The sequence below is a fragment of the Podospora anserina genome, chromosome 6, assembly GCF_000226545.1.
Source record: "Podospora anserina S mat+ genomic DNA chromosome 6, supercontig 4".
In the NCBI taxonomy this organism is placed as follows: Eukaryota; Fungi; Ascomycota; class Sordariomycetes; order Sordariales; family Podosporaceae; genus Podospora; species Podospora anserina.
In genome coordinates, this window is record NW_003613579.1 from 60,681 (window position 1) to 88,112 (window position 27,432).

The 27,432-nt window shown below is 48.8% G+C and overlaps 9 protein-coding genes across 9 annotated transcripts; 5 read left to right on the forward strand and 4 right to left on the reverse strand.

Moving 5' to 3' along the window:
* Positions 1–4,442: 4,442 nt before the first annotated feature.
* PODANS_6_8290 (uncharacterized protein) lies at positions 4,443–5,408 on the forward strand (the record flags this gene model as incomplete). The annotated part of the gene is made up of 2 exons (XM_003437183.1): positions 4,443–5,104; positions 5,144–5,408. The coding sequence occupies 2 exons, from the start codon at positions 4,443–4,445 to the stop codon at positions 5,406–5,408; spliced, it is 927 nt and encodes a 308-aa protein (XP_003437231.1).
* A 401-nt stretch (positions 5,409–5,809) lies between these two features.
* Positions 5,810–9,816, reverse strand: PODANS_6_8300 (uncharacterized protein; the record flags this gene model as incomplete). The annotated part of the gene is made up of 2 exons (XM_003437184.1): positions 5,810–7,509; positions 7,557–9,816. 2 exons carry the CDS (start codon positions 9,814–9,816, stop codon positions 5,810–5,812), a joined length of 3,960 nt encoding a protein of 1,319 aa, XP_003437232.1.
* Positions 9,817–11,820: 2,004 nt separating this feature from the next.
* Positions 11,821–12,459, forward strand: PODANS_6_8310 (uncharacterized protein; the record flags this gene model as incomplete). The annotated part of the gene is made up of 1 exon (XM_003437185.1): positions 11,821–12,459. The coding sequence occupies one exon, from the start codon at positions 11,821–11,823 to the stop codon at positions 12,457–12,459; it is 639 nt and encodes a 212-aa protein (XP_003437233.1).
* Positions 12,460–15,668: 3,209 nt separating this feature from the next.
* Positions 15,669–15,935, forward strand: PODANS_6_8320 (uncharacterized protein; the record flags this gene model as incomplete). The annotated part of the gene is made up of 1 exon (XM_003437186.1): positions 15,669–15,935. A coding segment is annotated over one exon (267 nt), but the record flags the coding sequence as incomplete, so codon positions are not given.
* Positions 15,936–16,809: 874 nt separating this feature from the next.
* Positions 16,810–17,634, forward strand: PODANS_6_8330 (uncharacterized protein; the record flags this gene model as incomplete). The annotated part of the gene is made up of 1 exon (XM_003437187.1): positions 16,810–17,634. The coding sequence occupies one exon, from the start codon at positions 16,810–16,812 to the stop codon at positions 17,632–17,634; it is 825 nt and encodes a 274-aa protein (XP_003437235.1).
* A 3,851-nt stretch (positions 17,635–21,485) lies between these two features.
* PODANS_6_8332 (uncharacterized protein) lies at positions 21,486–21,955 on the forward strand (the record flags this gene model as incomplete). Its single annotated transcript, XM_003437188.1, has 2 exons — positions 21,486–21,491; positions 21,524–21,955. The coding sequence occupies 2 exons, from the start codon at positions 21,486–21,488 to the stop codon at positions 21,953–21,955; spliced, it is 438 nt and encodes a 145-aa protein (XP_003437236.1).
* A 419-nt stretch (positions 21,956–22,374) lies between these two features.
* Positions 22,375–22,994, reverse strand: PODANS_6_8335 (uncharacterized protein; the record flags this gene model as incomplete). Its single annotated transcript, XM_003437189.1, has 2 exons — positions 22,375–22,837; positions 22,891–22,994. 2 exons carry the CDS (start codon positions 22,992–22,994, stop codon positions 22,375–22,377), a joined length of 567 nt encoding a protein of 188 aa, XP_003437237.1.
* Positions 22,995–23,850: 856 nt separating this feature from the next.
* PODANS_6_8340 (uncharacterized protein) lies at positions 23,851–24,589 on the reverse strand (the record flags this gene model as incomplete). The annotated part of the gene is made up of 3 exons (XM_003437190.1): positions 23,851–24,008; positions 24,115–24,182; positions 24,258–24,589. 3 exons carry the CDS (start codon positions 24,587–24,589, stop codon positions 23,851–23,853), a joined length of 558 nt encoding a protein of 185 aa, XP_003437238.1.
* Positions 24,590–25,641: 1,052 nt separating this feature from the next.
* PODANS_6_8350 (uncharacterized protein) lies at positions 25,642–26,361 on the reverse strand (the record flags this gene model as incomplete). Its single annotated transcript, XM_003437191.1, has 1 exon — positions 25,642–26,361. The coding sequence occupies one exon, from the start codon at positions 26,359–26,361 to the stop codon at positions 25,642–25,644; it is 720 nt and encodes a 239-aa protein (XP_003437239.1).
* Between the last annotated feature and the right edge of the window lie 1,071 nt (positions 26,362–27,432).

A 27,432-nucleotide genomic window follows, 5' to 3' on the forward strand; every position in this document is an offset into this window, starting at 1 on the left:
GGAAATCGGGTCACTATTTAGCCGAGAGCACTGCTTACCGTCTTGGTCCGCTTTTTAAATTATTAAAAATATTATTATAGTAAATTTAGTATTTAAACTTTTCGATTTAAACCGACCTTTTAAAGTTAAAATAAATATTTCCGACTATATTATTAGAAAGTAATTAAAATAACGAGACGAAAATAAAAAATTATATTTAATAACTTTCTTTTCGAAAAAGTTAAAGGAATTATATAAAAATTACCTTATTTATAATAAAAAATTATTTATTATTATTAAAACTTTCGAGGAATAAAAATTATATTTTAACGGTATTAATTACGAGGTTTAGGTCTATACGAACTATAAAAATTTAAAATATTTTATTACTATTAAAGTCTTTAATATTAAATAAAATAAATAGTTAGAGTTTTTATTAGAATTTAACTTTTAAATTTATTATAAAAAGGGATTTAAAAACGTAAGAGCGGACGCTCTAAATAAAAGGGCGGACTACTATAAAAAAAAAGTAGTAAAGGAGTTATTACTTTTATTATAAAAAATAATAAAAGGTATATTTAAGTACTTACTTTAATAATAAATTAAATATTATATAATATACCGAAAGAAATTTATTATTTATAAATATTAAAGTAATATTAATAATAATAATTAAAAACGATAAACTAAATTAAAACTATTAAGGATTTAAAAGGACGACCGTTACCGGCTTTAATATAATAATAAGGCTTATGTTAATCTAATATAGCGGAGGATATTAATTTAGGAGATTTATAAATTAAAATTCGGAGGATATATAAGAATAATTAAAACGACGGAAAAAGTTAAATAATATTTTAATTAGCTAGGATTAAAGAAAGATATAGAGGAGACGTTACGGAAGTATAACCTTTATAAGAGAATAAAAGTAAAAAAGTATAAATTATATAGATTTTTAAAATTATTATTAATAACGGAATAACTTTAAAGTTTAATATCGATAAACTTTATTACTAAGTTACTAAAATCTAAAGACCTAACTACGGGCGTTAAGTATAATAGTATTTTAACGGTAATCGATAGATTTATTAAATAAATATATTTCTTACCTTATAAAAAGACCTAGACGGTAGAATAATTAGCGGATATAGTATTTCGGAATATTATAGCGATATATATATAGCTAAAGGAGTTTATTATAGATCGTAATACTAAATTCGTATCGAAGATTTTAAAAAGCTTTAATAAAATAAATAAGAATAAAGAATAAAGCGTTATTAATATATTACCCGTAAATAGATAGCTAAACGGAGAAGTTTAATTAAATTATTAAATAATACCTTTAAAATTATATTAATTTCGAATAAAATAATTAAATTAAATTTTTATTAATAATATAATTTACGTATAATATAGTATTTACGGAAATAACGAAAGTTATATTATTCTTTACGAATTACGATTTCGAGGTAGATTTATAATAAGGATTAGAGGTAAGAGTATTTAGGGCGGTAATAAAAGTAGGGAAGTTATATATATTATACGCTAAATTTAAGGAGGAACTTAAGTTCGTTCGGGAACGTATATGTAAGTACTATAACGTTAAACGGCTCGAGGGACCTCGCTTAAAGAGGGGGGATAAAGTGTTTTTTTTAATACGAAATTTATATACGAAACGACTAAGTAAGAAGCTAGATTACAGGAGAGTGGGACCTTTTACGGTCAAAGAAAAGATATTAGAAACAGCATTTAGGCTCAAGCTACTAAAAACAATGCGGCTACGATCAAACACCTTTTACATTTTACTCTTAGAACCGGTACCACGGGCTACCAATCCCGACACACAAATAGAAGCCGAGGACGAAGAAGAAGAGTACGACGTGGAAAAAGTACTGGATTCGCGCATTAGTAAAGGACAACAACGTCGAGTCTTTCGGGACGAAAGACGACGAGGGGGAGCATCGTGTCACAAACCAACCATATAGCAAGGCCAGGTGGAGACTGCAGCTGGCCACGCCTGCCAATCAGAGGAAGAAGACACGGCGGCAGGGCTGCAGGGTAGGACAAGGCTCACTGCTTGGCAAAGGTGAGCCGGATCACCACGCTCACCAGGTAAGCGCGGTGAGTTCTGAGGGATCACCACGGGTCGCTGGTGAGCGAGAGTGATCCAGGTACGAAGGTACTTAGGGATTTATGGTCTATATATACGGAGGAACTAGATAGCTTGTAGATAGTTCCGCAGTATGCAATCACAGCTTATATTCACGGTATCTTGTGTTTACATTAAGACATCTTATTGTGCACTGTTTAGCTGCACCGAACCATTATTTATCAGAAGTTACCTTCAACCGTGTATCCCTTTCAGAGGTTCTGATCAGGGGTTCGTCACATTAGCTGTACCGAACCAGGATTGTTCAGAAGTGCTTTAACTAGTGTCCCTTTTAGAGGTTCTAGATAAGGGTTCGTCACACTTTACTCTTATCGATTTTACTCTCGTAATCCTAATTATCTTTATATTAATTAAGCTACGATATAAGCTAGAATCTAGTTCCGGTATTATATAGCGCATTTATATTAATTAAAGGTATAAGCCGTTAATAAATAGAATAAAGCGCGGAAGCTATTAAGGCCTTACCTAATTCGATAACGGATGCTTAAGGTAATCGTAAAATTACGCCTCGTTTAGTAAAGCCAAATATAATTAAGGAGCCCTTAAATATAAAAATATATAAACTTTTTAAAGTAGTATCGTCCTAAAAAGAATATAAACTTCTTTATTACTAAGCTAAATAAAAGAAATTTGGATAAGTGGATTATACAAGAGACATAGAGTTAACTACTGTTTTCACGTACCGGTCTATCGGTCCTCTTCTAATTAGTTAGCTATATGGATTATCTCTTCTCATAATACCTCTTCTAATTCGCCCATACTGTGCCTACGTCTGTCCGTATTCATGGTCATGACATAATAGGACCGTAGGTCAGATAATGAGTCATACGCTCCTTAACATCCTCATGTTGTAGCGGATAATGCATCAAGAGAAGAAGAGAATCCACGAAAGAAATAACCTTAAGAATCCAGAAGCGTAGTTTCATCCACAATCGCCTACAGAATTGTTATGTATTACCAATAGAAGCCAGTTATAACTTCAGTAGAGGCAGCGATTTCTTATGTTGCCTAGGTCAAAACGTAGAAGCTGTTTTTGGCTCCAGCAAAGGCAGACTATCACTGCTTACACAAATAAAATAAAAAAAGCCGTTTCTGGCTTTAGTAGAGGCTAAGATCTCATGTCATGATCCTAACGCTGCCTTAGGCTTAATGGTTTGCGTTGTAATCATATGGAAGTTGTTTTTGGCTCTGCAAGGGGCAGAAGTTCCTTTTTATAATATTTGTTAAGCCGATGGCTCTGCTCCAAAAATGGCTCTTGGAATCAAATAGATCTACTTAAAAGGTAGTATTCGATGGCTGGCGGCTCCGTAAAGCGGATAGCTATCTGTCGACGGGATTTGAGGATTTGATGAAGTAGTCGAAATTTGAGAATGCAGTTCCTTGAAAAGCCACCTTGTGATTACCTACTTCCTTGAGATCAATGTGATTTTCCCAATGTTCCCCTTCAGGAGGGGAAGGCTATCACCTAGCGGAAATGCTCCCAACGAGAGCAGGTTCAGGCGGCAGAATTTGATCTGAGTGATTCCATGCAATTTGCGCATAGGCGACATTCTTGCTGCTCCATTGTACAAGTACGCGGTGGTATCGTTGCGGGTGGTCTCGCATGTCCGACTAAGGGCAGGAATGTCTTTGCAGTGTAAGTTGGTAAGTATCTCGCACATCACCAAGTAGGGCATGCCGACGATAGTCAGGGCTACGGGGACATTAAAAGGTCTCCCGGTTTTTACGATGGTAGCGTAACTCATGTTGCTGAGCGACGATCTTGTTTCAAGTTGATACTATGTTGCAATACCGAAGCAAGCTGAAAATTTGTGGTCGCGAAGTTGGTCTCAAAAGAAACACTAGAATTTCTGCGCTGTACCAAAGCCAAACGATGAGAGACCATGGTAAAATCCTGGGCGGCTGTAGCGTGTCGAGCGCTGGCAGAAAACATAGTTTCTAGGCAAGTCAGCTGTGAAGAATAGAATGGTATACTAACTAATCTTCCCAAACCGAGATTTCATCAACCAATTTGTGCTGTCCCTGACAATGGAAAAATTCCAATTCCAACAGTGGGCAAGGTTCGTGCTCAGCCTTGTGGGAGCATGTTGATGAGACAAGCGTGTAGGGCGGTTGGCAGCTGCCAATCAGCCGCAGTTTCAGGCAGCCAAGGCGAGGCGCGGCCGCAATTTATCCACAACAGTTAGTCCAAATAGCCAGATTGCACGTGCAAAGCCAATTTCAACGTCGCAACTCAACCTCCTCACACTCACCACTTTGCATCAATTGACAAGGCCATCAACACCACCACCTCATGTCATTATGGCTCACCAACCCAACTCCCACGCCCAAGGGCAATACATGCAGCAGCAATTCACCCACCAGGCCCAACTCCCCCAGCAGAATCACATGCAACAACAACAACAACACCCTCTCCAACAAGTCCACCAATCCCTTCAACCCCACCCCCAAACCCAACCCCAACCCCCGTCTCGAAACCCCCCCCGCCCCAACTTCCAAATGTCCCATCCTCCCACCCCCCACAAGACCGCCTCTACCCCGACTTCACCACCCTCCTCACCGACGTCAAATCCTTCGCCCGCACCCAAGGCTACGCGAGTCGTCATCGGCTCCTCCCTCAAACCAGCAGAACTGCAAGAAAGGGCAAACTAACCAGCCAGCTGACAAACCATGCTGCCTGGCGCCCATAAGGGCGGGCAACAGTACACTGACAGCCTGCCCACTCCAAAGGCATCCGCTAACACCCGCTGCCACCAAGACCGGCTGCCCCATGCGCATGAAGGCCGTGCAGGAAAAGGCCCACCCCTACGACGACAAGTGGCACGTCGTCGTCCAGTGCGCAGAGCACAACCACGAGCCGTTCACCGGCGAACCCGGTGTGAGCGTGCCGGCGCAGTTCAGAAAGATTGAGCCGGATGGGGCGAGGTGGCTGATGATTATGCACCGGGAGGCGCAGTGACCGCTGAGGCAGCTGACGATTGGGATTAGGATTAGCTTTGGGGAGAAGTATCAGTATGTCAAGAAGAGTGATGTGAGGAATATGTTGGCGAAAATGAAGAGGGAGGAGGAGAGGAAGGCGGCGCAGCTGGCTGCGCAGCAGGGGTTGCCTAGTAATGTGCCTTATACTATTATTCCTCAGCAGCATCAGCCGCCGCCGCCGCCGCCGGTGAGTGTGCAGCAGATGCCTGCGTTGCCGGAGGGGATGCACGTACCGGATCCGGATCTGGAGAGTGATGATGATGAGGTGGAAAATTTGTAGAACGGGACAAGATTGGAGGTCTGATATAGATTTTGTAATTCTGTGTGAGTCCGGCGAGGCCGTCATGAAACGGGGACCCGCTGTCTAGCGAGGTTTATTGTCGGCTATGAGTAATGCCATACACTTTCATCACTTTCATCAATGACATAAACCTTGCTCCTCGAAACTTGACGCGCCTGAAAGCATGTTTGTCTTGCAGTCCAATGTCAAGCGAGCAAAGCACCATGTTGCAAAGTAAGCGAGTCGTCAACAAGAGGTCACGACGAGGTATGTACTTGGTGTTTTTATTTACTCGATATACAAAGAAAAAGATGTCACGTTGGAGACTGTGTCACCACTCATTCACCTAGCTCACACCAAACCAACCATCCACTCTTATTCCAAAACTATCATCCAACAAATCACCTCCGCCGGCACACCTGCCTAATATTATCAATCTGCTGCAACCCATTCTTGACAAGAGGCCCCATCTTGTCAATATCCGCCTGCGTCATCTTGCCCCGCATGGCGCCGCCCTGTTTCCATGTAGACTTGAGCGACCCAACGCCAGGGACCAAATCCACAAGGAGCATGAAGATGCCCAAAACCAGATTTTCTGGATCGCTGGCAATCTCATACGCACTCATCGCGACACCGCCAGTGGACGCCGTGATGCTGGCAATACGGCCAATCATGGCAATGCGCGTGAACCCGGCGAGGGCCTGACCTGCTCCAGGCAAAATGAAGAGAATGGCCGACAGCACCCACATAATGATATCCTTCTGCTTCCTCTTCTTCTCTTCCTCCTCGACATCCTCCCCGATCTCATAAGCCTTCTTCATGGCATCCACCGACTCCTGCACCATGAAGACGCTGGGCGCCGTGGTGTCGATGACGTCTGCAAGGTCGGTTTCGTAGTGAAGGGCACCCAGCCGATGCAGCTTGACGATGCTGCGGAGATGCTTGGGCAGCTTGCGCAAATTCTCTAGCGACTGTCCAACTTCCTTCTTTGGGTTCGGGATCTCAAGGTCCTCACGAAGAAGCCGGACGCCAATCGCTTCTGTGCCGACAGGGTTGGGCAGCGCACCACAAATGTTGCCATAATTGTTCCCTGGACTCGTGCCGACGCAGCCAGAAGGAATGAGATTCAGATTCACAGTCCCGGCCATGGTATCGGCGTAATCAATGCTGAATTCCTTCATGAGATGATCGGCGAACGCCTTCTGGTTCTTGACCTCCATCCGGACAGAGGTGGTCTGTGACGCCTTGGGCGGGCAGCTGACCTTGGTGCTGCCGCCGACCTTGTAACAATTGTACCAGTCGTCGTTGTTGACCTTGCTGTCGTAGTAAAATTCGCGCAGTTTGGCGGCCCAGCTCTCTTTGACTGCCTTCGCGAAGTACCCAAATTTCTTGTCGTAGTCGGTCTTCATGATGGCGTCGTAGTCGGACACGGCTTTTTCCAACATGTTGGCCAAAGCCTCGATTATGTAACCCCCTGTGCAGTGGGCGTCCACATCTTTGGCCTTCTCGATTTCCTCGAGGGTCTTGAAATTCCGCTCGGGACAGTCATTTGGGAAAAGCAGGTCGATGTCTTCGGGCTCGAGACCTTCCAAAGGATCAACCACTCCATACCACTGATCAGTGTCAAACGACTGCAGATCAACGGCCCAGTCTGTGCTCCCACGCATGTTCAAGCTCTCGTAATACCTCTCACGCTGGGCTTTGGTCTGCTCCGACATGTAGGCCACCCATTCGTAGTCGTTGTAGACGAGATAGTCGGTACCATCGTGATGATAGGAGATTGCTGAAGGGTTGGTCTCGATGATTGATTCGATCTCAGCGTTGGAGATGTATCCTCTCGTCCCAGTGCATTTGCCGGGCGCTGCCTCTGAGTTTTCCCTGTCGCCCGTGAAAGTGCACAGGGGATCGACGCAGTCCTTTTCCGCCATTCGAAACGACCTCCCGTAGCTGGTTACGCCAACGACGACCTTGTTGGAAGGCATGCCCGCCTTGGTAATCATGCTCAACGCAGCCCTTGTCTCGGTGATGTTGACGTGCGATCGCAGGCAGTTGCCAGCCTCGCAGCCGTCAATGGCGTACTTGTTTCCAACGTCCCACTGGCCTGTCATATTGTTAGCGTGGAATGGAAATAAAACAGAGAGCACATACCATGGAGATCATAGGTCATATACACGACATAATCGATGTAACTGGCCATTGTCGAGATGGGAAAGGCCTTGAGGTACCAGTATGAGGCCGGGGCGGCAAAAGACACAGTTTTGCTGGATGGAAGGGTGCTGCGAACGCTCTTAAGCCAGGTCGAGTAGTCGAGCCCCTCCACCGGATCACCAGCGGTGGGCATGTTGTCTGGAGCTCCAGGATACTCCCAATCCAAATCAACGCCGTCCAAGTTGTACTTGTTGACAAAGTCGACAACATTCTTGCGAAAGACCTCACGGTTGGCTGGTTTGACAGCGTCGCGCAGGATTCTGTAGGTGCCCTCCTTGACGCTAAAATCCCAGCCGCCGAATGAAATGATTTTTTTGACGTCTGTCATGGTCATAAACCGGTCCCACTCGTCTTGCACATGAGAAATCACAACCTCGAATGAAGGAGAAACTTCAGCGAAAGCGAAGTGGATGTGGGTATATCTGGAGGTGTCGATCTGGTTCACGTTCATTCGTAGGCATGGCCGGTTGCCATTCCAGGCTTCAAAGTATGCGATACGCATCTGATCGGCTGGAGGGGAGCTCTTGATGATTTCGTTGCCGCAGTTTGAAACGCACGTGGTAGTGCCCGGGTTTCCAGTGACAGATTTGGTGATGCTGCAGAACTCATGGGTCATGCCACACTGTCCCCAATGATTGCAACAGACGTTGAGGGGGCACGGGTTGAGGTCCGCGAGGGCACTATTGTTGGCCGGTCGTTTCGTGCCGAGAACTGTCGGGCCACACACAGCGGTCTCGTCTACAGTCGGCATAGGGGGGGTCCCTTCACTCAGACAGATCTTCAAGTTGACTTGAAGATTGTCACACCCATTCCAGCCATATGTGTTCTTGTTGAACTTGAAGAGATCAGCCTGGGTGAGCTGGTGACGGATGGCGGTCTTGTTGCAGCTGTCAAGGGGTTGGATGGTGTAGTCGAAGCAACTCCCGTCGGCATTCTTCTTGGGGCGCAAATCTGGAAGAGACCCACGACCACAGCAGTACGTCTGCCCTTCAGCGAGGTTCGCACAGAAGCCAGACTGGGGATTGAACTGGGTGATGTAATCTCCTGCAATACCGCACTTGGTTGCCAGCTTATCACAGCCGTCCCCCTCAGCAACAACGGCGGTCTTGCATGTGCCATCGGCGTTAGGTGGCGGCCCTGGGGGAGGAACCCTGCCGTAATTGCAGCAAAAGGGTTCGCCTATCTTCAGACCGTTGTCGTCCTGGCAGTTGAGCTGGGGGTTGTACTCGACGAACTTGGCGATGGAAATGGTGCAACGTTTGTCGGCAATTTGGAGACAGGTATTGCCAGCCACCACAGTCTTGGAGTTGGAGCACTCGTTCTCGGGGGGGACTCGGCCCGCGTTGCAGCAGAACGTGGTTCCGACTTTGAGGTTGTTGCAGTCGAGGTGAGGGTTGCGAGATTTGAAGGTGGAGAGGGAAACGGTACAGCGCTTGTCGGCCATGTATTCGCATGTCTGGCCTGCCTGGACAGTTTTCCAGTTGGTACAGTAGGGATCAGGAGCGGGTACGAGGGGAGCGGGAGGTGGCGTGGCCCCCTCTGTGCAACAAACATTCTGGCCAACCCACAGGTTCTTGCAGTCGATGCCAGGGTTGTAGGAGAGGAATCGATCCAGGGAAATGGTGCAGCGCTTGTCGGCAATCGTCTCGCAGGTGTTGCCGGCAACCACCTGCTTCACGTTGGAACAGTACTCCTGTCGGCCGGCGAGCCCGCGAAACATGGAGCCACTGTCACGCGCGCGGTGCATACGGCTCTGGGCGGTGAAGTTCGACGAGGAAGCGGTTGTGTGGTTCGAGGAAGAAGAAGCTACGGAAGGGGTTGATGGGGCAGGCACGAGCAGTCTGATAGTCTCGCCCACCGCCTGGCTGGATGAACCCGCGGCGAGGCAGGAACCCTCGCTCCATGCGCGGATAGCCTGCTGAACCTTCGAGGCTGCGTCGTTCCCCGTATGGACAACTACACCGACAACATAGTCGGCACTGTACCCGGACTCGCACACCTCACCAATGAGGTTATCCGAGAACCCCTCCGTTTCCACCCGAGCAAGCAGGCGGTCAAGGGCATCTCCAGCAAGGCCCTGGCGGTGGGCCTGGGCGCCCACATACAGGCCGACGACGACAGTCCCAGAGTGGGCGAAGGCGACCTTGTTCTTGCCACACGAGGGCACAATGCTTTCCAGGTGGTTGGAAATTTGCTGCATTGAAGACACAACCCCGGCTGCGGCCTTGTCCGGCGCCTTTTGCCCGCCCGTCAACGCCAGACGAAGTGACGTTGAAGTCTCAACTTGGAAGACTGGTGCGCATTCACCGTCGTTGTCAAGAGATCTCTTGGACCCTCGGCCCGCCCCGGTAAGATCAGCCGTGCTAGAACCAGGGGTCAGTTATATTCTGTCGTCCACAACACAAGGGAGGACGGGAGCTAACTTACCAGACACGCAACCCAACTGGTGTCATGTCTGTCTTGATCTCAGAGAACACAGGCATTTCAAACAGCACAGTCTTTTCACACTTGGCCATGCGCGCAACGTGTGGGTACACGTCCCACTTGAGAGAGTCGCTCCCAGCGCTACTGCATGCCACAGGGCATCGATTGATGAGCTCAGTGGGAATGCGTTGTGCTGCTTCCAACCACTGTTGTTCGAGCTTTTCAACTGCCTTGGGGTCAGACAGATCTGGCTGTGGTTCGCGCTGCTGCATCGACGATCGGAAAGCTCTCAGAGTCCATGGGGAGCCCAGAAATCTCAAAGTACTGAGGTATTTCAAATCCTTAGGGCGACCACCATCGGCACCTTGACGCCCAAAAGGGCGAGGGCCACAGGTAACAACATGATTGCTCCCAGCAAATAAAAAAACAAAAGTAAAAGAGTGATAAAATGACTGACAAAAAGAATGACAACAGGTGTCTGGCCCAGTCCTGTTTCAACAAGTACAGACAGAGACCTACAATTGGCGAAGCTTCACGACACGGGCACCGCCCAATATATCCATGGTTCTGAACCACCTGTTGAACTTTTGCCATGGCTGGTCTTGATGCCGCATGTCAAGCTTTGCTCATGGATGCCAAGGCTTAATCACAATGCCAATTTTCCGAATCCACGATTGCTGGATCTGAGAAACCACGATGTAACTATACGTCAGCCCTAGAAAAGTCTAAGCATTACACTAATCTTTTTTGAAGGATGCCTATTGCCACCTTCTTTGCAGCATTCGATCTACCAGGACCTCTTCGGCCAATCGCGTAGTGGGCGCTCCGGGGTCTTGCTTCAGGGGCTCACAGGTCCATAGCAAAACCCCGACGGCATTTACAATCGTCGGAGTTTTGCGTGGTCTGGAACTCTTTAATTCCCAAAGACTGACAAAATATCACCCCATCTCGCTCCACATCCAGTGCTTTTGCTGCTGGTTAAATCGCTACCCAGGAGGTCAAATGTCGGATGTCTAGATCAAGATGAGGCTGGACTGTTTTGCATCCTCGGCCGAATCAAGATTCCCGGAAGTTAGAACTAGCCGCGGACCAATGCGACACTACGTTGCCCATCACACTCACCAAATATAGATGCAGTTTTCGAACCGTGATCCACTCTGACGGATGTGCCTGCGAGACACTCTTGAAAGGGCTCTGTCTCGCTCATCCCTTTCCTTCTTTGTTCCGTTGACACCATCGCCCCTTTGGTGCGGCTGCCTTCATTGTCATTCGTTTTCCAGGTTCTTTGAACCATCGCCACTCACTTCACTTTCGTTTTCTTTCCCATCACCTTTGCTACAGCCGCCATGCGGTCCCGCCTATCGTTTCCCCCATGGCTCCTGCTCCTAGCCTTTCTGGTCTGCCAGGCCATGGCGGGGCCAGAGTCAAAGTACGCTCACGCTGCTGAGCGTGTCTTTGCCTACATGTTGTACCGTTTAGAAGAACTTTCACGGCCCCCTGGTTTTGATCCTACCCGGTACAGCATTGCCAAAGATTGTGCAGTAGGAAAGGGCAGGCCTTGCAACTTGGATGAGGTAAGGATATTCCAGTGTCCTGCAGTGTCTTTTATTCGCCCTACCTAACTTTGGAACCCTGCCAGTTCATCACTTTCATCTCTGGAGGCAAGAACGATGGCAAACCCGCCCTGTCGAACCATCTTCCCAAAGACCTTCCAACCAACTGGTACACAGACAAGAGCAAGATAGAAGATGTCATCAAAGCATATGCCCAAGCTCCAGATATGGACGGCACCGTCAACGAACTACTCTCATCAGAGAAGATTTTGCAGTATTACGACCGGAAAACCAATCAGATGAAGGGTTCTGGCTACGTCGGCTTGTATCAGATCAATTACGGCAAATTCATCTCGGAAGTGCAAACGCGGGTCCAGAATATACCGGCTAACCATCCGCAAAAAATAGAGGCAAACCTCATCGGCCCGAATCTCATGCCTCTCATGGAAAACATCATCAAGCTGCGCAAGGCATACCAGCTCAGCAAGATGGAGGAAGAGATGAGAAAGTTGTTCCCGAATGATAGGAGCGACATGGTTTACAAGATGGATAGCAAAGGACAGGCGATCAAGCCCCAGCTGGAACCGATCGAGTGGCATTACCACACCGGCACAAGCTTCGCAGGGAAGACCTTCAAAGCTTTGGACTTTGAGAAAACACAGAATGATCCGAACAATAAGACGACTTGGGAGCACTTCCAGACCAAAATTGACCTCCTCATGGAGCGAGTGTACAAGGGCACGGCCGGGGATGATCGCAATCTCTCCAAAGAGATGAAAGCGCTCAAAACCCACCAGCCTGTTATTGACGCCATGAGCTCCCTTTACACCAAACGCACTGGGAAAGCGCCCACGAACCTGTGTTGAGATTGGATGTGGTGGAAGGCGATGGTGTGATTTGATGGGGTCAATGTTTTTGTCTTTTTGGATAATGGAGAGTTTCTCAGATACCTGGGTAGTCGGTCTCTAAAACTTTTTGTGTCTCTTCCGAAAACGGTTAGCCCAAAATCAGGCTCACTTCACCTTCGGCTCACCTTTAGCTCACCTCCGCTCACCCTACGCTCACCCTACGCTCACCCTACGCTCGCCATTCTCCAAAAACGACAACTTTACGCGACGCCCTCATAGTCCAAGTTTGGAGCCTCCCTCTCCTACAGGGACGAAAATGGGGCCGGATGGGGAGGATCACATTTTGGGACCCCCAAACAACTCCTCCACCAAAACGAGGACTAAGAAATGGGCTCGCTAGCGTATTGCTCTCCGTTTTAAGGGACTCTGGGTCGTGGTAGCCATTTTGACATAATAAAATCCGTCACTCCCTACCTACCTACTGCACAACTTTTCTTCTTCCAGTTCTGGCTATATGAAGAGGCCATTCCATCCATCCTACCACCTACCGCACAACTTTTCTTTCCCATCCCCCCGTGTCCTTGCTACCCCGTATATTACTACCGCAAAACCTTTCTTTACACACGTTATCGTTATCGGCCTTACATTTTCGCCTCTACTGTGCCTTCTACAATGCCGAGAAAGAAGAGCCCTCTGTGACGAACCCCTATCCAGAACCTCTGAAAGGGATACTGGTTGAAGGCACTTCTGAACAATCCTGGTTCGGTACAGCTAAACAGTGTACAACAAATGGCTTGTCTCAATCACAACAGTCTAGATACCAACGATTGTGACTTGTAATTGCATACTGCGGAACTGTCTATCTACACCAGCCAGTTCCTCCGTATATATAGACCTTGTGCCAAGCCGTGCTCAGTGTCCCAAGCCCTCTGATCACCTCTGCTCAGTCTGCTCAGTGCCCCGAGCATACTGATCACCCTGCTCGGTCTGCTCAGTGCCCTGAGCGCACTGATCAATCGTCCTTTACTGTGATTGGCTCTCTTATGCGTTCTCCCGATTGGTCCCTGCTTCCGTAGCCCCACAACCCGTCGTGTACCAGGGTTGTGACACTTTTATTTTCTTCATATTTTGTGCCTTGCACGCGTGCAGGCAATTCTGGCCCTCTGATCAGGCCAATCCGGTGCTTATTATGTGGCCTGCGAGCGAGCCACTGTCACGCAGGTGTGTTCATTCAGAGGCCTACTGAGGGTATATTTGTGGTGTTGTGGTTGTTTTGTGTGTTTTCTCACCATTTCAGTGTAAATAAATAGTTCCGTAGTATATAATTATAAATTATAATCGTAATATTTTAACTATTATGATTAAGATAAGCTATTATTATACACTGTTTAATTATACCGAACCAGGATTATTTAAAAGGACCTTCAACTAGTGTTTCTTTGAGAGGTTCTGGATAGAAGTTCGTCACATATACATAATAACATAGATAATAATATAGATAATGCTAAGTACTACGATATAGATAATAAGCTCGAAGATAATATAATAATATTAAAGGATTATTATTTTATCGTCATAAATAAAATGTCACAACCTTAACATCGGGAACGGTGGAGCAGTGCAAGGTCACCAGCCAATCAGAATAAGGTCGCGACGGTCTGGGCGATCATGGGCAATAAGACTGGGAAGTACAGTAATCACGGAAATACAACCAATAAGGAACCAGAGAAGGATCATAGCGATCATTATAATCATTGGGGAAGAGCGGAATGATCACCATAATCGGGGAGAATCAAGGTCTATATATACGGAGGAACTGGCTGGTATGGCTAGACAGTTCCGCAGTATGCAATTTACAATTATATTTACGGTATCTTGTGTTTACATTGAGACATCTTGTTGTGCACTGTTTAGCTGCACCGAACCAATTGTGTCACAACCCTGGTACAGGACGGTTGTGGGGCCACGGGAATAAGGGGAGCCAATCACAGTGAAGGCAGAGTGATCAGTGTGATCAGGGCACTGAGCAGACTGAGCAGAGGTGATCAGTGTGATCAGGGCACTGAGCAGACTGAGCCGAGGTGATCAGTGGCCTTAGGAGACTAATCACGGCTTAGCACAAGGACTATATATACGGAGGAACTAGCTAGTGTAGATAAACAGTTCCGCATTATGCAATTCAAACTTATATTCACGGCATCTTGTATTTACATCGAGACATCTTGTTGTGCACTATTTAGCTGCACCGAACCAATTGTCAAAAGTTACCTTTAACCCGTATCCCTTTTAGAGGTTCTGTACAGAGGTTCGTTACAAATTGTCAGAAGTTACCTTCAACCCGTATTCCTTTCAGAGGTTCTATACAGGGGTTCGTTACATAAAATAAGAAATAAATTAAAGATATATAACCTTATATAATTATCGATAAAGATATAACGTTAGTTAAAAGTATTTAGAAAGTAGGAGATATTTAAATAATAATATATCGAGTAAATAGCAGCATTATTTTTAACGGAAGTATATAAAAATTAAGGTATTTATTAAATTCTCTTTATATACATTTAAGTAATTCTTAATTGCCGATAAAATAATAATATAGTCGATATATAAATAACTTTTTTATATAATAAACGTTAATATATATAATTGTAAGGAAGGTATGATATTATATAATAGAAACTTAGTAAAGTGAGGAAGGTTTGCGAGAAAAAGTTAGGAAAGGAGGATGTAATAATGTGACGAACCCCTGTACAGAACCTCTGAAAGGGATACGGGTTGAAGGTAACTTCTGACAATTGGTTCGGTGCAGCTAAACAGTGCACAACAAGATGTCTCAACGTAAACACAAGATACCGTGAATACAATTGTGAATTGCATACTGCGGAACTGTCTATCTACACCAGCCAGTTCCTCCGTATATATAGACTTCTTTTCCTAGCCGTGATTCCTCTGATCAGTGTCCCGAGTATACTGATCACTTACGCTCAGCCTGATCAGTGTCCTGATCACACTGATCACCCCGGCCTGGCCTGCTCAGTCTGATCAGTGCTCTGATCGCACTGATCACCGTCCCTCCCTGTGATTGGCTCTCCTGGGTGTTTCCCCGATTGGCCCCTGCTCCCGTGGTTCCACAACCAATCGTTATTCTCGTCCATACCCCAGGGTTGTGACAAATAACTTTAGTAAATACATTAATACTTACTTTAGTCTTTAAGGACCAAGGTTAGTGGGAGGGGGCTGAGAAGCTGTTTGTGAAGGTAATGGAGACTCGCAAGACTAAGCTTGGGGCCGATCACCTAGCTACGCTGACGAGCATGGGCAACCTATCGTCGATACTTTGGAACCGGGGCCGGTGGAAGGAAGCCGACAAGCTGTTTGTGCAGGTGATGGAGACGAGCTTTCGCGAGGGAATACGTTCCAAACACGGTCAGAGATCCGGCTTTCAAGTTGTTCCAAGCTCTAGATGCAGACTCCCGCGTAGCAAACAGTGCTAGGCACTTTTCATCCACGCTGCGGGAAATTGAGAACTTGACATCATTGACATCGCAGTTCACTTCTATTGACTTCAATTCTTGAAGAAAGGTCTGTCGGTTTGTCGCCATCATGGCCGATACCTCTGATCCCGGCGAAATATTTGAGCCCTCCAAGCACCCAGAGCTCGCAGCCGTTGCCCCGATTCGTATCAAACGAGGCGCAGAGAGTCTGCAGATCATGGCCGAGGAATAGCAGCAAACGGAGAGCGATGGTCAAGATTGGTATCATTGGATCGCAATTGCTGGTTGGCTGAATCACTGCCACGTGTTAAGGTCCAGAAAAGGTTCCCGAAGGCAGGGCATATTCAAGGTTCACCAACGGTGTCATTGTCGAGGGATACTGCCCATTCGCCGAGGGGGCAGACGGGTTGGCTTACGGGCCGTCGCAGACAAACTTGAGCTAAACAGCTGATACCCTCCAACACAGTGATTATGATGAGGCCCATCGATTTGTTGGCTTATCTGTTTCTTACAGCTTCCTACTTAACCTGTTAGCGTTGAAAATAGCCGGGACGCTGCAGTGACAAACGGACATGAGACACACCGGTGCTGCAAGACACATTCCATGGGTCAGAGGATTACGACTCCACGTCTCGAGTCGAGGGGGATGCCGTTCATGAATATCCCGGCCGGCCTCTGTGGTAACGGGCTTATAACTGGTGTAATGCCCTTCACTGGGGATCTCCGACACATCTGTCTTCGTGTTTTATTCAGTCAAGACTTATTTGCGCTTGACAACAGCCCTACGGAGCATTCATCACACGTATGTCAGCCTTATCCACCCATCAGAATGATAACCCGTTACTAACATCTATATCTCTTGAGGCCGGGAAACATGTCGACTTCTGTTCAGAATCCGAACGTCGGGGCAAACCTACCGATACCCACGGAGAACACGGGTACCAACAACCCGGATTCTGGCGACCTCATCGACACTGCTACGGCTATGTCCGCCCTCGTGGATATCCTTGATGGCCAGCCCAACACGCCTCCCTCGCTGTACATCGACCTCGAGGGAGTTTACCTTTCTAGACATGGCACTATATCCATTCTTCAAATCTACGTTCTGCCTCGTCGCAGGGCCTACCTCATCGACGTCCACATCCTCGGTGAAAAGGCGTTCTCCACCCTCAGTTCAACCACGGGCCGTACCTTCAAGGACATTTTGGAGTCAGAGACGATCCCTAAGGTCTTCTTCGACGTCCGTAACGACTCAGATGCGCTATTTAGCCACTTCCAGATCCGTCTCGCAGGCGTCCAGGACCTGCAGCTGATGGAGCTCGCTACGCGCACGTATTCGCGGAGAGTCGTCTGCGGGCTGGCCCGCTGCATTGAGCGCGATGCCTCTCTGAGCACGTCGGTGCGGAGTTCCTGGATGACGACCAAGGAGCGAGGCACCAGACTTTTTGCGCCCGAACGTGGGGGCAGTTACCAGGTGTTCAATGAGCGGCCTCTCAATGAGGAAATCAGGCGCTACTGTGTTCAGGACGTCCATCTCCTCCCCCGGTTGTGGGCGCACTATTACGGTAAGCTCACGAAGGATTGGGAAAGAAGGGTGCTTGAGGCGTCGCGGGACAGAGTGGCGCTGTCTCAGACGCCCGGGTTCAATGGTAAAGGACAGCATATGGCACTGGCACCGGCTGGTTGGTCTTGGATGTAATCTATTGTGCGGCGCTGACGCGGAGACGGCACAAGTCGCGGTCAGGCACTGTCAGTGGGACTTGAACGAGCGGAGGGGCGGGCTGTTCCTGTGGCATGGTCACCAGCAGGTCCCTTAGGTTTCTGGGCCACTGGATATTTTTAGCTTTTTGGAGGTCAAATGAGTTACAAAAGCAAGCCACTCAATATTTGACGGGCAACGTCGCTCCAGCTTAGCTCTCAAGGAACTTCAAGGTGCCTTTAGGCACGATGCATGGCATGACGTGTTGCCTAACTCAAAACGTAGAAGCTGTTTCTGGTTCCAGCAAAGGCACTGCCTACACAGGCAAAATGATAAAAGCCGTTTCTGGCTTTATCAGAGCTGTGGTTTCCCGGGCGGCGGAGGGCTTTCCCGACGTCAATATGTGGCAGAAACGAAAGTGTTAATATCACTTCATTATCCAGTCCCATCGTCATGAACGAGACTGGTGCAGACTTGGACACCGTTGTCGACAGTTTGGTCAATACATTGCGCACCATTGGGGACAGCATAGACCGAGCAGGCAACAGTTTGATAGCTCTTGCGGAGACGGAGCATAGTGCTCAAGGGAGAGAGAACATGGAGCGGTATTTCAGGTGCTTCCAGACCTGCGCAACAGGTAACTATTGGTGGTCGTAAGTTGATCTGTCAAAGCATCTACTTGTGAGAAACACACCTACCCGTTTCCCTAGACGTTTTTGCCGCCGTTACGGCGTCGAGCAGTACCTACAGGCTGACGGATCCCTTGCTGTTCCTTTTAAAATCAGTTCTGCTCCACCATAGGCTCTATCATTCACATAGATGGCTATTTTCCCGCTTTAGCAGCATGGTATTTTGGCCTCGATTGTCAGCATTGGGGTGCTATGTTATTTGTCTCCCAAAGGGTATACAACAAAGATGGAACAATTGTCTCTTGTACTGGCATATATACACCATTCATCATCTCCTTGGACCAGCATCCTTGCCGCCGAGCCAATTCTGGCTCGCGAATGCCCCACTCAACGGGCATGGGCAGGATGTCTTTACCCCTGAGCCTGCACCCAGCGCGGCGTCTGGCTGTGGGAAGGTTGACTGCCATCCTCAGTTTCTCAATCCTCTCATATAGCGCTTTTTGGCCTACGCCGGGGCGCCATTATCAAAAAGCATCCACTCTCCTCGCTGTGCTCTCTTCCTAGTTCTCCATTCGTACGTCGACCTCCCCGTCCCTCGGCCGCCATCAGCTAAGCTTTGCTCTGGAGCACCAGCAACTTGACCTTTCCTGTTATCATCTTTTCTTCGGTCCTGCCCTGTCCTACTACCTGCCCTCTTACGGCTGCGACGAACTGGGAAATTGGCAGCCATGCTCATCAGAGGAGAGAAGTGGGCTTGCGAGGCGTGTGTGAGGGGCCATCGGGTCACCAAGTGCGGCCATTCTGGCGAGTGATTTCTGCCCTCGTTGCATTTCCTTTGGATCCTCTTTGGATGCCCTCCCAGACAGTAGGTTCAAAGGTCCGCGCTCCGGCCGGAAAGTGGCAACTGCCATGTAGCTTCCTCTGCCCTGCTTTCGCTTTTCCTCGCCTGCTTTTGCTTTCCTCGTCCGCTTTCGCCTCCGTAGAGAGTCGGCGCGGTGAAGATCAACACTCTGCAGTAAAACCGGCGGCCAGCAACCCCCCAGCATCCTTGACAGAGGAAACCTGCTACATAGTTTCCTCGGGTCTGTCATCGGCCCATTCCTTTTTGGTGCACAAGATCGAGCCCAGAGAGAAATCATTAGGTCGAGGCTCCACCTCCTGCATTTCCCCAAGATTGTGTTGGTCCAACGGTGTTCTCTCGACATGCAAGCCGCGTATAAGAAGACCTGGACAATATAATCCGGATGCTGAAGTTGCGGTCCACAGTCAGCCATTGGCCATTATGATGTTCGTTTTGAGAGAGACCTACGCGTGATATTTAGGAACAAAAGCTTTACGCTATAGTATAGTTTTGCATTGCCTTGAGTAAAGTGTAAGACACGCCTGGCAATGTCTTGCAGCAGATTGGAGTCGTACATCACTAGGCTGCAGGGCCGTATCAGGTTTTGCATCTACCCTCTCGCCGCCAGGCTCCAAGAATAACGACAGAGGCGGCCGCTCCTACCGCCACAGCTATGTCACCTTCTGATTGCTTAAATATCACGCAGAAGAGTCGGACCATCGTTGCGCTACGCCAATGGCGTCCACGTCTTCCAGCAGGAGACAACAGGACGGGAGTTCCACGAGGAGAGCGCCAAGGGAGCAACTCCTTGGAGTGGCCGGAGATGCTGGTCGACCTTAGCCCCATGCTCTAGCTCCCGTACAAATCTCGCCGTTATTGTTGGCTGACGAAGGTATAGCCGTAGGCAAGCAGTGGAACTTGGAACAGAACCCCACGCGGACCCTGCGGTCAAGGGGCGAAGGGTAAACCCTCCGGAGTAAGGATTGGACCATGTCGAGGATCTGCTTCTTCGCTCCAGGGGGTCCAAATGCGGAGGCGGAGATGCACACTTCGACGCTTCTTGTAATCTCATCCAGGTGTAGGGTGGCTGCCGAAATTCCTTGCAGGGCCGGAATCACAAACGGGAAAAGGGCCCGCCCTCTCCCAATAAACGACACTCATACTCTGTACGGCAGCGATCATATCCATCCCTCGGCACAACACAAAACACCTATGGCCTCCATCCCTTCGCCCCCCGAAAATCAGCGACTTCAAGGCTTGAGTGGTAAGGCCATTTATTCAACGAATCTCTATACGGCTAGGGACGGATTACGACCTTCCGGCACGATGGCCCATGGAAAGCAGAGTGGTGACGAGGGACCTGTCTACCCCGGGAGCTCAGCTACCTAAGGTGTGTTTCGGCACGACGTGTTGGGCCGCCCGAAGGCTAACCCCATTTTGGTTCGGTAGTAATATACAGGCTCCATCAAGATCGCGGTCGTCAACGACATGCTTGGGGAGATGGATGTTAGCGGAAGGTGAGGCGTGGGGGGTGCACTCGTGAAGGATGGATGGGCACTGACGGGAGTAGGAGGGTTTGTATGTAGGATCCGGGCGGCCGGACTTATCTGTCGAGCTCCGGCGTGCCGAACACCATCTGAAGTACGCATGAATATCTACTCTATTCCGGCAAAATAATTCCACAATGCTCTGGCTTAACCAGCCTTAGGATTACGAAATCTGGTTCTCAGCTTCTCCAAGACTTTCGCGCGGCTTTTTCACCTCGGATAATGAGTTTCAGTAGATGAGCCTGGCGAGGAGCATTAGTTAATATTCCGACAGAAATATGTATCGAAAATATTTTATACTTAATGTAAAGATTCTATACTCTGTATAGTACGTTGAGATTCTAAATAGGACAGCCCTAGAATAGTCTAAAACGCCGATAGCGTGTGACGAACCCCTATCCAGAACCTCTGAAAGGGATACTGGTTGAAGGCACTTCTGAACAATCCTGGTTCGGTACAGCTAAACAGTGTACAACAAATGGCTTGTCTCAATCACAACAGTCTAAATACCAACGATTGTAACTTGTAATTGCATACTGCGGAACTGTCTATCTACACCAGCCAGTTCCTCCGTATATATAGACCCCGGGACCGTGAGGTGCTCGCCCTGCTACGGCCCCGATCACCCCTAGCACATTGCATCCAGCAACGTGCTCGTCGTGCTATGCCTCCGATCATCCTTAGCATCTTGCATCCTGCAGACTGCTCGTGAGCCTTGGCGCCATAGCACTTTTGCCTAACCCTGATTGGTTGTTCCCCGACTTCCTTAATGATTGGCTGGGGACGCCCTGCGCCCCACATGTGGCGTGGCCTGCTGTTGGGTTAACCTGTGACATGGCAGTATCATCGAACCGCTTTCCTTCCTCGGTCAGCGCAACAATGGCGACAATGCCCGCGCCCTCCACCGGTTCTACGTTCACCTGGCATACAACCATTGGAACGGTCTCGTGGAGTTGAGTTACAATGATGAGGAGAGCACGGAGCGGTGGCGCACGTTCAAGGGGCAACAGCAGCGCGCAAAGGAAATATACGAGCGTGTGGTGCCGGGGAGTAAGGGGTATGAAAGGCAGCAGAGATGTGGTCGTTCTGAAGAGCCCAGTGTAGTATCGACCGACGGGGACGGTGACGGAGGTGATGGCGAGGAAGATGACGAGGATTCTGGTGGCTTCGGCTTCACCCCCGAGATATCAGAGGAGGTGTTTGAAAAGTCGTTGGAGGATTGGGATAGGGAGTTGAGGGAGGGGAAGGAGCCTCATATCAGCTATTGGCTGGTGCAGGAAAGGATCAACGCGACTGAGGGGTGATTTTTTTAAGCAGTGAGGACCATGCAGTATTCTTAAGCACGATAGACGCCAGTTTGAGCTTTCTAGCTCATACAGGAACGGCCTAGGTCCATTTGGGAAAAAACATTGTAATATAAGCTTACTAAGGACTGATGAAGAGAAAATAATAAAACAGGTTGTTTGGGCACGCGTGAGAAAGTCAACACCTCATATATGCCAGTGGATCATTGCGCCCATCACGGCTGGTCATCAAGGGACTTTAAAGTCCTGAAAGGATAATGCATTTCGTTAGGTACTTATCTAGATAGGAGACCCGTCTATATCTTCCCAAGCTTGTCTCTTTATCGCAATTCCCCTAGTTCATTCTCCGATATGCCAGTTATGACCCTTTAAAATCACTGCATTATGTTGAGTGCGGTTCCCACCAGCCGGCTGAATCCTCACTTGTAGAGAGCCCCCCAGTCAAAATCCACCGAGTCCATAAACCTCGCTGTCTCTTCATCCCCAAACAAAAGCCGGCTCAGCCTCGGAGGCAGATATTTCCAGACGCTGGTCTGCAACCCAAAAGAATGCATCTCTCCGTAAAGTTCCCCACAGTACATACCTTGCTGGACCATTACCATCAACTTCGCATGTGTTTTGGTCATGGAATTCTTCTTCACATTCCAGTCCTCACGATCATCGTTTAGGCCTTTTTCCAAGTGCGTAAGTTCCCGCTGGAGCGGTGAATCCTTCGAGGCTATGGTGCAAATTGTGGCCCAAAGAGTTTTCCAGCTCGCGCCCAGGAGGTCGTGAGCCACAAAGTACAAGAATGCGTAGATGACTGGCGTGACGAAGAAGTGAAAGTGAGTTGTGAGCAGTGGAAAGGACAATGTCCATAATGACATTACCAGTATGTTGTAGCTATGGGCTGGTTAGTAAAATGTCAAGGTCTGCAACGGTCATCGTCAACTCACAATGCAACACTGACGAGGTGCAGAAGTTCCTTCCTCCAGACGTCATCGAACTCCTCTTGCTTCTTAGCAACCGCCTTGTCGATTTCAATGAAGAACCTGTTCATGTAGAACTGGATTGAGTCCAGATACTCGAGCAAGCACATCCGCGCCACCTTAAAGTCGGCAGCTGCGCGTCCAATTAGTCACATCAGAGCTTTACTGCGATATGTGAAGGGCTATTCTTACCGTGGTTTAAACAGAAAGGTATGTCACCACACTGACAGTAGCTCGTGTACAATATCTCAGCTTCATACCACTCTGCGCATGCAACCGTTTGGGCCAGTGCTTGCTGGTAACTCAGGACCTCGCTTTTCGCATCCGCGTAATGTCGGACTAGCATCCCATCTTTTCTCTTCTCGAGTCGCCACCACGGAACGATGAGTGTAGATGCGCCATTTGAATGGCGAGGAGGACCTTTGAGAGGATGTCTTCCTCTGGTATGAGAGGCGTCGCCCTGGGAGACGAAGTGGGAGTCATTGTGTGTGGTGGGACGGGGAGAGCAAAACCCACCCGACCGATTGCGTTGTTCTGGGAAGAATTTTCAAAGCGGGAGAATTTATCGCAGCTGAGCTTACTCTGAAGGCTGTTGTCTTATTTGGTGCCTCTGTAGGTCGTGTCTTCCTCAAAAGGAGCAGATTACGTTTGATGAAGGGTAGCCTGGTAGCTTTCTTCCAGGACTGTTGGCCGCTACAAGGCAGCCTTCTGCCAGTCACGTTAGCAATTTCCTACCATCACCATTAACATGAGTTTTAACTGAGAAGAGATCAGCAGCACATCAATTACTTATGAAGCGTCTGCCAGGGCTGATCCCCAGAGCCTGGAAGCTGAGGCTTCAAGCCAGGTAATTACCTAGTTCATAGTTTACTTCGAGGAGTGATACATGGCAAAAGCCGTCGTCAACACAATGTATCTCATGTCAGGCTAGTCTAGGGAAGGGTTTAATCGCTTGACAGGCAACTCGAGCGTGCGATGAAGCCTTGTGGTACTCTCCACAAAGTCCGGCTCATTTTGACCATCCAGAAGCCCATGCTGGATGATAAAGTTTAGAGCAACCATAGCGTAGCCCGGTTTGACGTGACCTGGATGTCCAGATGATTAACATATGATCTGAGCTTCGAGAGCAACGTATGATTGCCTTGTAAGATGCTCTCTATGAGTTCTTCCGCATCAAAAAGCTTGAACCACTCCACCTTGTGATCGCATGGCTTAGGTTCAGCCCCACCCGGCAGTTCGAGCTCAAACAAGTACTCAACCTGTGGCTAAACAAGACCGACCTCGCCGATAGCAAGGGCATTGTGCAGATGCATATACGTCACATTTCGCATGACTTGGTTCTGGAGCGCACAAGATCTTCAGGAAGGGTCGCTTCCTCTCCCGCTACAAGGATCGCCACTTCTAGAGGCAGTTGGCCATCGGGTATAGTCGAGCTAGCTACAGTATTGTCGAGGTGGCCGGGATAGAATGCAGTGGACTGTGAGCGTTTCTTCACCCACAGCTTGATATGACCGTCGTCACTGCAAGTGAAGGCTGTCCGGTGAATCCCATACGAGACGACACCGAGAAGGGGTGCGGCAGCACGATCGACCTTGAAGGGAAGCTCGCCACTGGACCCATAGATGGGCTTCAACTCGTTGCACCAGCGTGACAGAATGGCAAGCATCTTCTCGTCGCAGAATTTGTGCAGAGTCTTCTCGACAATGGCTGTCCTCGACGCGGCGTCGGTGCCATCGACAAGCGCTAAGGTCCTTGGCCTGCTGGGCTCGTCGAGCTTCCGACCTTGGAGACCACGAAAGGCAGAGACAACCGAGGGGATGACAAGCCTAACAGTTTGATCAGCCGGCGGAATGACAAGATGGTAAAACCTATCGATAGAATCGATATACACCTGGAGACCCCACTGCAGGATGGGGAAACTGGCAACCGATCAAGATGTTAGCTATGTCCATATTTCTTGGAAGCAAACACGCACTTGTCACGGGCATTGACAACGTCCAAAAATGTTTTGTACTCTTTCGAAGTGGGAGTGGTTGACATGGTTGCTCTTGTTACTAAAGAGTATGAGCGGGATAAGAAACGATGGGAGCCAGTGGCAAGACAGGCAGGTTGAACTTTGAGCAATCCGAGATAGCACCTTGACATTTGGAGAGAGCGACAGCACGAGGAGATCTACAGGAGAAGGTGCAGAACCAAAAACGGAGCCAGCAGACCCGACGGTCTGCTGGCGAAGGGAACCAACTACCTGTCACCTAACCACCTGGCACCTGCCCGTCAACACCCACCCCTCGTCACTGCTGTTTGCTTCTCGCCTACCAAACATGTGACGGGAAATGGTTGATTCAGATTTCAATGTACCTGCTCAAACTTTTGGGTGGTACCTGCCTAGATATTCAACATGTGACGAAAATTTTGGTGGGAACTATGCGGTCTGTCAAGTGCGGTTATGCACATGGCGGAGAACAGAGGTGAATATGAGAGATATTTAGGTAGATAGAGAGGCCATGTCTGCCTTAAAAATCCTAGCCGCCCAATTCCACCTCAACTCAGGCGCCGAGATCCACGCGCCAATATCCATGGGATAAATTGCCCATGTTAGGAGGACCCAGCCTCTATATGCATTGATCTACGTAATCATGCCTGAATCATGGCTCGTTTGACACGTATGTCAGAAGTCATGTTTAAACTCCAACTCTATAACCAAATGCAAAGCCCCTTTCAATAAACCTTCCCAGCATCACCCTTCCCCTTCCCCACCACCAACCCCTTACCCTCCCCTCCCTGTCCCAAAGCCTCAACCACATTCCCCAACCACCAAGCATGCACCCTCACATCCCCCGTCAACTCGGGGTGAAAACTCGTCCCAAAAACATTCCCCTGCCTCACAGCAACAATATCCTCCTCCTCCCCAGGCTTCTTCACCGTCCCCAAAACCTTGACCCTCCCATCCCCATCAATCACCTCCTCCACCACCGGCGCCCTGATAAAAACCCCCCTAAACGGTCCTTCCCCCTCCCCCAAGAAATCCAAGTTCAAATCCGCCACAAACGACTGCACCTGCGTCCCGAATTTGTTCCTCAGCACTCTCACGTCCAACCCACCAATGAGTTCCTGCCCGCCTTGCTTCGTGGCAGAGGCCTCCTCCGCTAGCATTACAAGTCCGGCGCAAGTCCCCCAGACGGGCTTGTTGTTGATTTTGACAAACTCCCTTAGTGGCTCCAAGAGGCCGAGGCGGCGGGCGACGATGGCCATGGTTGTGGATTCGCCTCCGGGGATGATGAGGGCGTCGCAGAGGGAGAGTTGCTCGGGTGTGCGGACTTCGAGGAAGTGGAAGGTTACGGATGGGTAGTTTGCCGAGGCGCGGTTGAGGAGGGCGATGTGCTCTACTACGCCGCCTTGGAGGGCTAGGACGCCGACGGTGATGGTTAATGGTGGCATTGTGGCTGTGGGTGTGTATAGGGGTAGGGTTGGTGGTGTAGGTGGGTTGGTTGAATGATGAGTCAAAGCGGGCTAGAAATATATGTATGAGCGGTGGCTTCTAGGTTGTTATAGTATGAAGCTTGGTGGTACACAATAGTTTTGTTGATAAGTCGCCTTGTCAAGTGAGCAGCCAAAGTGGGGTGTGATATCTGTCGAAGGTATCTCCTGGCGGAATACGGAATTCTTAAACGTTCTTGACGAGTCACGATGATTGCTATTTCTGATGGGGCCGCTCATCGCAAGTCATCAAGCAGGTACCAGGAGGTAAGGTATATGCAGGTGAGCAAAGTGGTGACATGGTTGCTGGCCGGGTGGCACGGGATATGCCGGATAGGGGCGGCTTATTAACCATCTCTTGGTCTCTTGGATCCGACAAGAAAGTACTAAAAAAATCCCTCGCCACCCCAATTGGGAACGACATCGGACACTTTAAACACACACGGTGCAGGGGGCAGGCAAAAGACTCTTCGAGACTTTTCACCATTGGATGGTGCAAGAGGTAACCTCGCCATCGCCTCAACATCGCCGCGGGTGGTGACAGGGCCGTGGGGAGGAAATAAAGTTGATACGGTGTGGGAACCCCACGCTTGCCCAGGCCGAGAGCAAAAAAGTTGGAGGGGTAATATCTGCCCCTCGATGACCCCTCGTTGAAATGTGACTCTTGCCTTTTTTTTTCTTTGTTACGTGGAAAGGGCGCGTGGGCAGTAAGCCACATGTCAAAGGTGCCGGTGTTGTGTTAGTCTCCAGCCCTTTTAGGGCGTGGGATGTCCAGATTGGATCTCAATTGGCTTCAGATTAGAGAGATATCATCAACAATTTGATGAACCTCGGCCGTATGCTATGGACACAAGGCCAAGATAGACAATGCTAGTCGTGGCAGTGTACGGCATCAGGGATCAAGCGAGATATCCCCGTGAGCACAGCTGCTGGCCACCTTCTCTTTGGAAGCTAGGACGTTATGTAATCCCGAGCTACGTGACTGGTGTGCCGACGCTCCGGGTCCTCTCCGATCCGGAGGCAAGGGTCGTC